The sequence below is a fragment of the Apium graveolens genome, unplaced genomic scaffold (genome assembly GCF_009905375.1).
Source record: "Apium graveolens cultivar Ventura unplaced genomic scaffold, ASM990537v1 ctg8071, whole genome shotgun sequence".
NCBI classification, from domain to species: Eukaryota; Viridiplantae; Streptophyta; class Magnoliopsida; order Apiales; family Apiaceae; genus Apium; species Apium graveolens.
In genome coordinates, this window is record NW_027420864.1 from 116139 (window position 1) to 126955 (window position 10817).

The window sequence follows — 10817 nt, forward strand, 5'->3', positions numbered from 1 at the left end:
TATTCATGTGATCAATATCATAAACATTCTTTATCGAATGATAAAAGTAATAATAACGAAAGAATCTATGATAACAAATATAAATTAGGATTACTTATCTGAATAAAAATTCGTGGCGTGAAATTAATTACTGTGCTAAAGTTGAATTTTCCCTGCTACGTACACACAGACTCATGACAATCAACTTCCAGCATTACACAACATCCGCTTCACTGCTTTAGTACAGGGAGACACATAGACCACACCTTTTGATCATTGCCCAAAGTATGTGTATATAGTATGAGAATACGATTTTTGGTTGTCTATCTAAAAAGAGAGGTATAGATCTCCTTTTATAAGAGTGAAAATTTATAACTCCAAGATAGTTAGAAGGTCATAGGTCACAAATAATGATGATGCGGAGATGAAGGAAGGTAACTGTCTCAAAAACAAAAGGTCATACAAGTGAAAAGTCTAAATAAAAAGACTCACAATTAAAAAGATTAGTTTTGTTTTGAAGCAAACAAATATTGTAATAAATAATATATTAATTTCAACAATCCCCCACATGATGCAAAAAATTGAAAATTTCTTGATTTTAGCCGAATTTAATTTTTTATAGTAAAAAATATTAATTAATATATCAAAATTCTTTAAAATTTATAAAATGTAATGGATCATATTCAAATTCAAAATGAGTATATTTGTATTATACATAAGAAAATATTTTAAAATATAAATTAAATATGTCTAAACTTTAAATAATATTTTACAATTCAAGATGAATATCACCGTATAGTACTGAATTTCTTAAAATCTTATTTAAATATGTAATTTATAATACCCCAACTATTTTTTAAAAATGATTATAGACATCGGTTGATAAAGATACTGATGTCTTACAACACCTTTAACATCGGTTTTTAAAGCGACCGATGTTAAAACTGCTTTTAACATCGGTGACATTTCTAACCGATGTTAAAGGGGTGATGTCGTAGGCACTATTTCCTGGCTAGAGAGGGAAGGAAAAAATACATTCCGAGGAAGATTTTGAGATATTTTCCACTTACATCGCGGTTGCAACGATTGTACATGTCATCTCGTATTGATGAGAGTATGAGGTATCACAAGAATAGAGAGGTTACTGAGGGGATTATGACACACCCAGCGGACGGGGAAGAGTGGAAAAGTTTTGACATGAATTATCCATATGTTTCGCATGATATTCGAAATATTAGACTTGGGCTTGCTGCAGATGGATTCTCTCCCTATAGTAACAAATCTTCCAGGACTTAATCAGCATGGCCCGTTATTATGGTTGTGTACAATCTCCCGCCTTCTTTGTGCATGAAGGATCCATTCTTGTTCAAGACACTACTCATACCCGGGGAATAAAGATCCCATTAGAGACATCAATGTCTACTTGAGACCACTTATTGATGAGCTGAGACAGTTGTAGAGTGTTGGTGTACAAACATATGACAAACTAATTTTAATTTGAGAGCAGCACTGCTGTGGACAGTCAATGACTTCCTGGTATTGGCAATATTGAGCGGTTGGTCAACAAAAGGAAAACTAGCTTGTCTAGTTTGTATGAGGAATGCCAGGGCCTCACAACTTCCTCAATCTAGTTTCTGGGAAACAATAAAGAAATTTAGAAGACTGGGCCATCATCATACGCGGCAAATAGGATGGCAAGTTCGTAATAAATGTGTGCAAATTGCTTTTCGACCACCATGGGAAAGGTTATGCAAAGTCTAGGGCTGATGGATTTGGTGTGACTCAAAATTTTACACATTGCTCCATTTTATTTGAGCTTTCATATTGGGACTCGCTACGTCTACGTCATTGCATTGATGTCATGCATGCTGAGAAGAATGTCTTTGATAATTTCTTTCACACAATAATGGGTAGTAAAAAAGTCCAAGAATACTAATAATGCAAGAAAAGATTTCAAAGCATTTGGTATTAGAGAAGAGTTATGGATGCGAGGGAAAAAAAAGCCCAAGCACCATACACTTTCTTGAGAGCAGCAACTTCAAGTTTATACATGGATTAGTAGTCTAAAAATGCCAGATGGTTGTGCATCAAATATTGCGAGATGTAGCAAGTTAGAGAAGAAGAAGTTGAGTGAAATGATTACATTATAAATTAATTTCATATAACAATATATTGTTAATTAAATAATTATAAAATATTTATAATTATTACATCTAACTTGTTTTTATTTCCTATTACTATTGTATGTTTATTATCTATATGCATCTCTTATTTGGCTCTTTTGTGCAGGCCTACTCTACCTTTGACCCAAAATATGGGACAAAAAATGATGCCCATGAGACTGTTAATAGGCATATGCACAGAAATATGCACAAAACTTTGTGTAACGAGCAAACATGTATCAAGATGATCATTGCTTGATAATTGGAATTCACCCAAATTTCAGAAAAAATCAGATGCTGCTAAAAAAAACGAGAGAATGTCAAAAAATTCCTCACACTTCCGGTGCCACTTCCTTTTAGCGTCGTGGTTGGGTATGACAACTTACATTTAAACTTGTTAATTTAATATTACATTAAGATATCTACAGTGAATTTATTTTGTATATGCTTTCATCTTGCATTTGTACTCGATAGGATATAGAAGAAAAAACTTGCATGGAACCAAAATTAATTGACCTCTTTGTTCACTTGCACACCAAGGATAAGGAGAATAAGGAATTCACATCGGAGGTTGTTCGTTTATTAGTGGTACATTTTTATATTGTTCCGTGCTTCGGTTTCTTATATTTTTAGTTTTAAACCTCGTTCTGACAGTTTATTTTAAAAACGTATTTGTCTATAAAATTGTATATGTACACATGGGTAATATTTGGTATTTGGCAGGCTAAAAATTCAACCTTTATGCTTTATAAAATCATATGTTCCTTGTTTTTTTTATTTAGCATTAATCTGAACTCTTTTTTTATGGTTTTATTTTTTTTTTCATTTTAGGAATTTTGTTTACAGATAATGCCTTTTTTATTTCCAGTTTAATTTGACTTTACATTTTTATTGTTTGTAATTTTTTACACATGCATCTAGGAACACTATTGGAGAGCACAACGAGAATCCTTTGGAAGCACCAATTGATACATGGGTAGAAGTTGTGGGTGTTCGAAAAAATGCCATCATCGATATTCCACGCACGAGTGCTTCCAAACTTATACGTATGTTTATTAATTATATAATATGCACTGCATTTGTATTCTTATCATTCTATTTATATCGTTCATTATGTCATTTTTTTCTAATCTACTTATATATATGTATTTGTTTGTGTGTGCCCGTGTAGCTCTTTCTCCTGAATCTGGTAAAAGGAGTCGTCGACGATATGTTGATGATGAGTCAGGTGCTTCCACTGGAAGATTTTTTGTTGAGCACATGACAGACAATCTTGTCATGCAAGAAGTGGACCGCATTGTAGCATTTGCACGTACACATTCTGATTAATTTAACCTCGCACTAGAGCAAGTCAATATTTTGGCACAGTCTGTGGTGGCGAGATTAAGTGACCTGCCATCGGACCACCCAATCGACAACTATGAGGGAACTTGTGCAGGCGATGGTGTCAGTGTTAAATGATGTATAGAAAAGTAACCCTGCTACTAGAAACTGCAAAAGGTATATTGTGGTCTAATCATTTCGTAAACATTATATTTTGTTTATTGTTCTAATATTATTCAGAAAAAGCAAAAAAAAAGACAATTAAATGAGAGTCACTATTTTAAGTTATCTAGAAACTAGTAACTTGGGTAAGACGAGATGCACCAAATTGAGAGATAAATAAAAATCGGTAATTGTGGGGTAAGAGTCACCAATTTTAGTTGTCAAGCTACTAGTGACTTATGTTCAAATATTTTGGTTTACTGAGGTACGACATAATATGTTAGTAAACTGAAATTTGTCAAAGGAGATAAATTATATAAAATAGCACCAAAACTGGCCAGGTCATATTCGTGGACCCTGGACAATCTATAGGCTGTAGCTACTAATCACTTTCACCCTTTCTGCCATCTTGTTATTTATGGGCAAGTCTAGCAGCCTCAAGTATGGTTCAGACCGTATTTAGAACATCAATTACTCTATAATATTTATATAGAATGCCTCAAGTTAATATTTCAGTTAGGTGTATTGTGATCGAAATCTATTATACTCTAATTCTTATTCTTAATTAAGTTGGTCTGTTATAAATTTTAGTGCGAGATAAGTTAATTACAAATATTAGACACATGTTGAATTGTGTATATATATTCATGCAACTTTTTATTTTATATCCTAACTACTATCAGAACAATATAGTTGGTAACTTCGTAACAGTCTTTCACTTTATCATTTATCATTTCACATCCTGGTCATCCTTAGTGTAAAGTTTACTTTATGTCTAATTCTGTTGGGTGTTTGAGGAAATCAAATTTATATAACTTTTTTTAATATTGCAGGGTAAGGGGATCGCTCGTGAGACTGAGTATCATTCTGATGAAGATGATAATGGAAATCAATCACGTTCTCCACGTCAAAGTTGTAGTTGAAGTGGTAACTCTAACGGGATCTGGATCAGTTTGGAGATTGACATACCAGTTGGGTTCCAGTTATAGGGCTAGTTTATGTTAACTTCGAATATATTAGTTTAGTGGCTAACTTTTGCAGCTTGGGGGCGACTTATGCCTTCTTTTGGATATTAGCTGACTAATGGGTTTAGGCAGAATTATGCTTTCATTTGCTATAACTCTGTGACATATGCCTTAAGTGTGACATATGCTTGTCTTATAACTATGCGACATATGTCTGTCTTATAACTGTGCGACATATGTTTGTCGGATTTGGGATGTTTCTCTTTTTTCCTGATGCTTAATATGGGTTTGACTACTTGATTAATTTTTCTAAACGTCTTATAATATTTTGTATGAGTTATTAGTTTGTATGTGTTGAGAAATCTGTGAATGAATCACTGGTTCAATTACACAATTTGAGGACAATGGTAAAAACATAGGTATACTATAAACTAGCCACGAAATCTTTCACAACATGTGATTTAAAACGATGAATTCCGTCGTAGTACTGAGCTTATTTGAGAATTTTAGGTCGGATTTCGTCGCTACCGTAGGCATATGAGCGTACTACTGGGCATATTTATGTTGGTACCTGTCACAAAAAGGGGACTATATGATGGATTTCGTCATAATTTCTGTGCAATTTTATGACGGATTGTGTCACAATTCTAAAAATTATGCGATGGATAATGTCGTAATTCTGGGAATAGTTATGACGAATTACGCCACAAATTTGAAAACAATTATGACTGATTTCGTCGCACTTTGTGTTTTTTTCTTTTTTTAATGATTGTTTTTATTTAGTATGAGACCCACAAATAACTTGCGACTGAATAAGATAGTACGACAGAATAAGAACTTATGACACATGTATTTATGACAGTTTTTTTCCATCACAAAGTCGGTCAATTGCGACAGATTCTTTGTATTTATTCTATCGCAAAACCCCTTCCTCTTGTAGTGTGAACTCAATGTTCCCGTGGTTCCAACATTTAGGGATGTCTATGCATGCTAATCTTGGAGTAAAGCTAAAAACATTATGTATGTGCATATAAGAATGTAAACATTTATCGTAAATAAATTTTAATGAATCTACAATACAAATTCCAAACTTCACATATGAGACAGAGTGATACAAGAAATTCAAAAAAATGCTAATATATGTAGTACATATTTCTTGAGGAAAAAAGATCAATTAAATCTTCTCAGGTGAAGCCTAGTTAATTGGATGGTGGTGGTGAGAAGAAAGGAATTGAAGGAATTGCATGCATAGTAGTTGGTTTAGAAGTAGGGATGGAAGGAAGATGAGGTAGTGTTAGTTTTGGGAGGGTCGGCATCGTGGGGATTGGCATAGATGGAACCTGTGCGCTTGGCAAAGCTGGGATCGTAGGCATCGAAATAGCGGGAAGAGGTGGAAATGCGACCTTGGGTAGCGTAGGCATGGCTGGTAACGGAGGTAATGCAGTATTGGGCAGGGACGAGATTGTAGTCATTGGGGGCAAGGTAGCGGAGGGACTATTCTGCAAGAGATGCCTTGCTCCAAGACTCATACAAATTATTCTATTATACACACATGACCACTAAAGGGCTTCAAATTGGGGCTATAGACTGTAATTCGTGTCCGGCAAGGCTGCTCGCAAGCACCTCTAACTCGAACTTGCGAGCACCTCGAACTCGAACTCTTTTAACTGAACTCAACTTGACTCGAACTTCTATACAAGTCGGTCTATACATTTACATTTATTTAGTTAAAATGAGTCACAATGAGTGCATACCAAGTGTGACTAGAACTCGACTCGAATTTGAGAACTCGGCTCGATTCTAACTCGAACTCAAATTCATGTAAAATTAATAGATGAATTTTTTTTTCCGAATTTTTTATTATTATTTATAAACTGAATTTTAGTTAAGTTTTATTTTTTAATTATTTAGTTCACGAGAAACTTGGCTTGTTTAACTCAGAAGTAAACTTAACTCTACCCGTCTGTTAAACAAGTGTTTCGACTAAATAAGTATTTCAAAAATTTGAGCTTGCTTAATTTAAACTTAAAAATATCCAATTTCAAACTCTTTTTGACATCATCACTCAAACGGTTGCAAGTATCAGAGTTTGGTTTTGCATTATCGAATATGGTGAAACTTTTTCTTGTTGGTGGGTTAATCGGAGTTAAAATTATCAATCTCAAAAATTATGTTTCATTCAACTTTATTTAATAAACGAGTTAAATTGAACTAGTTTATCGATTCTTTTTTGTTGAGTTTGTGAACTTACCAATTCTTTTAAATATATCGAAATTTGACATCATTTCACGAAAAATTATTTAATTATGTACTTACCTTTAAAAATTTTAACTATAAAAGATTTTAGTCCTACCAATCATGGCAAACAATTTTAAAAATAAGCTCACGGTAAAGATTTTAAAATGTCCGAAACCCAAAATTCGATCCGATCAGATCCGGAAAAATTCTGATCCGGAAAAAAACTCGGCCCCACAAGCGTTAAACGAGTCATTTTTAATTCTTGAAAATTCGGTCATGCTCGAACCCGAAAAATTCAGATAAAAATTTCAGAGTTAGAAAAACCCAGATTTTAAAAAATCAGAATAAAAGCTTTCGGCCTAGATTAAATTCTAGGCTTTTTAAAAAATCCTGACAAGATCTGATTTTTTCTATATTAAATTCATTCTTAATAACAATTGTTAGAGTTGAAAGTTAATAATTATTTTTATAAGATATATGTTTGTACGAGTTTTTCTTGGAAATTGTTAAATAAAAAAAAATAAAAGAATATCTTTTTTTTCCTGATATTTAGCCTATTTCTTTCTACTCTTCAAAATATAATTTGTAGTGTCCAAAATACAATCTCTTACAATTTAAAATATTTATTATTTTCCGATATGTAAGCCACTAACATATATCAATAAAGTAGTGGATGAAAGTTTAAAAAGTGAGTAAAGCAGGGAGACCGATTAATATTATATGTATAAAGTCGCTATAGTGAGAGAAGTAGTGTATGTGGTTACCTTTCATACTATAAATTTTTTATTATTTTTGAATTTTTTTGAAATATAAACAATTGTAAATGACATCCAACAAAAGAATGTTTAAACAAATGAGAGGGATATATATATATATATATATATATATATATAATGGAAGAAATATGTTTCAGGTCACGCGTGGGCTCATATTTTGAGGAAAACTGGCCTATACAGGTTCAATTTTCAAAAATACTCGTTTCAATAACTTTCGAAAGAAATTAATAGAATTTTTTGTGCATTTCTGTGCAATGAAATATTTAATATCTGTTTAATATTCCTATTCTCATTTTTGAATAATATTCATATGTATTTTAAAAAATAGAATACAATATCAATGTCTAGTAATATCTCAATACAAAATTGAACATATATGATAATATATATATATGTATAAAATTTAAAATCATGGTATTTAGTTTAATTGTTTAAAATATTTTTGTTATGAAAAAATTATATTAATATGTTTTAATTGTTTTTCTATTTCAAGGACTATTTATATAAATTTAAATTTTAAGATAAAAAATTTATACTTCAAAAAATACGTTGAAGTGAATTTTTCGGAAGAGGAGTGCATAAGTAAATTAATTATTTAATTTAATTTCAAAAAATTTGAAATACTAATATCTGCTCTTTATTCAAAAAATATAAGTAAATTTAATAATAAATATAAATATTTATTTAGAAAACGAATTATAATATTATCTAAAAATATTAATGATATCTAGATTCGGATTCCAATATTTCTTTTATGTTAGGTTAAGAAAGAATTTTTTGATCTAACACAACAATGTAAGCTTCAAAAGGGTTAATTATTTTAAATTTTGATATATATTCCAAAATATGGTTTGAATAACACAATCTATATGAAATAATTTTTTTCATAACTTTTAGTATCTTAAAAACTAAATATAACTTCCAGTATCTTATAGATCAAATAGAAGTAATATTCAAAAGACCACTCAGTTTATAGCAAAATGCTTCCGTAAAACATTAAAACAATTGTCTGAATCACAACTAAGAAATAAAAAGAATAACTAACAATCCTATTCATATCCTAACATGTAACTCCTATTCTGTCATCTGTGTTTATATATTTCTATGCGGGCACTTGCATGAAGCCAGCCACACCAAAACCACGATTCAATCGAAACTGTTGGGACTTGAGTAATGCATCAGAGGTCCATATTAAATGACTTGATCTCTTGAAATGATCAATCAAGCCTTCTCCTTTTCGGATCTTGATTAGCAGCGTTTGATGAACTAGGATCTGAAACAACTGTTCTCCCGTAGATTCTATAGCTCAAGAATGCTGCATCCAACACCCCAACAGGACTCCCGGACCCTGCTCGAGCTGCTACTGATACAGTACCATCAGGTAGATCAGTACTCGCTGCTATCTCTGTCAAATCTTCAATCATTTGAACACACTTCAGCAGCCTATCCTGCAAAGTCCAACAAATCATATGTTTAAGAAAAATACAAGAAGGTTTGTCCTGTCTTTTATTACAGTGGACACCGCAATTGTTTACCTTCTCAAAATGCATGACACCAGATATTGCCTTGTCAATCTCTGATTCCTGTGTTTCTCTCGTAACACAGATTGCAACAGCAGCTGAGATTTCCGAGGGCCTAAATTCTAGGAAATCAACACCTGCATTTTATTCCACCAAAATCTGTATCAAACACTTGGAACATCATAGTACCAAAATCAGTTAAGAAACTTTATTTTAATATTTTAACTGTGAGACCTTTCATTGTGTTCACTATGAACTGGCATGATTTATAGATCAATGATCCATACATCAGAGACTCTGATGGAATCATATCTTCACTTTTGAGCTTTCTAATGAAGAAATCTATATACGAAAACGGAGTACAAGCATACATCCTCCATTTCAAGCTGGCCAACACATTAAGCTCCATCGATTTTAATGACTGATATTCAAAAATAAAGCTAGGATCTGCCACCTGAATTAAAAAAATGACATCTTCTTATAACTATCAAAGATTCGGACCAAGCTTTGATCATTAAATTAAAGCAGAGTATGTCACACAGGCCACAGCTAGCATAAACATCACATGCACACACGATACAGGCATGTCATAATCTTTAGAAGAATTTCGCTTGCCTGCAAATCAACAGTAGATGGCACTCCAACATCTTCCAATTTTGCTGCTAACAATAAGCAGGCCACAGCTACCAATTGAACACTCCAAAATTTTTCAACCTATGCAATGCATATAAAGAAGAGACAATTAGCAATTTAGCATGTTAATACACACAGAAAAACTAAATTACGCTAAAAGCATTGACTTTAATTAATTTCATAGACTTACTAGATGTTCATAAACAGAAAGATAGCGATTCAAGTAATTAATCGCTAAGCAAATAGTCGGCGCTCCAGAACAAAAATGCCCATGAGCCTATTAATAAAAAACACAAAAACCCGAATCAGAAATTCCACATTGGCATCACTTCTAATTAGGCATCATTCACAAGGGCATAAGCAAAAAATGCAATAAAGATTATAAATTCATGTAATGCATTTATCAAACAACAATGGTGACTAAAGGGGTATAAAATCCACCACTTTTTTCTCTCAAACACAAAAAATTTAACAAAAATCGAAGAATGTCCTTTACTCAATTTAAAAAACAACAAAACTCAAGAAAGACACAAAGACAACCTTATACATCCAATCAACAGCTTCTTCTAATATCACATAATTCAAGTTCCTCATTAGCCAATCTTTCTAAATAATCACTAGCTGGGAGAAAATCTTTTTCTTTGTCAAACAAAGAACACACAACTTGATCACTCTGCATTGGAATAAGACCAATTAACGGCTCTGATCCATTGTCCACGAGATTATTAGAATCTATAAGATGGTTAAGATCATCAATGGCCTCAAGGTCATCAAAATGCAGACTATCAGTACAAAGCAGGTTTTCAAGACTAAAAGGGTCTGAGGCTGCCATTAAAACAACAACAAAGGAGATTTTTAAAACAATTAAAATAAAGAATGAATGATTAAAGAGCTGATGATACAGAAAGAAATTAAATGAGCTCCTAGAGATAGAGAAGTGAGCTGGGGTATATATAGGTATTGTGGTAGGGTGAGGGTCCAAGTGAGACCTGTGTACTAGTGCATTTTGATAAAAAACGGCTGAAAAGAAAAATATCTGTGATACTATTTTTTTTTGTT

General features: G+C 32.4%; 1 protein-coding gene across 1 annotated transcript; it reads right to left on the reverse strand.

Moving 5' to 3' along the window:
- Positions 1–8822: 8822 nt before the first annotated feature.
- LOC141704642 (cyclin-D2-1-like) lies at positions 8823–10590 on the reverse strand. The gene is made up of 6 exons (XM_074507848.1): positions 10423–10590; positions 9949–10035; positions 9741–9839; positions 9360–9579; positions 9141–9262; positions 8823–9053 (listed from the first exon to the last, which is right to left on the reverse strand). The coding sequence occupies exons 1-6, from the start codon at positions 10588–10590 to the stop codon at positions 8823–8825; spliced, it is 927 nt and encodes a 308-aa protein (XP_074363949.1).
- Between the last annotated feature and the right edge of the window lie 227 nt (positions 10591–10817).

Coding starts and splice junctions, on each gene's coding strand:
- LOC141704642 (XM_074507848.1), bottom strand. CDS start 10,590: ATGGCAGCCTCAGACCCTTTTAGTCTTGAAAACCTGCTTTGTACTGAT. Junction 10,036..10,422: donor TTCCAATGCAGAGTGATCAA/GTTGTGTGTTCT, acceptor TTTTATTAATAG/GCTCATGGGCATTTTTGTTC. Junction 9,840..9,948: donor TTTCTGTTTATGAACATCTA/GTAAGTCTATGA, acceptor TGCATTGCATAG/GTTGAAAAATTTTGGAGTGT.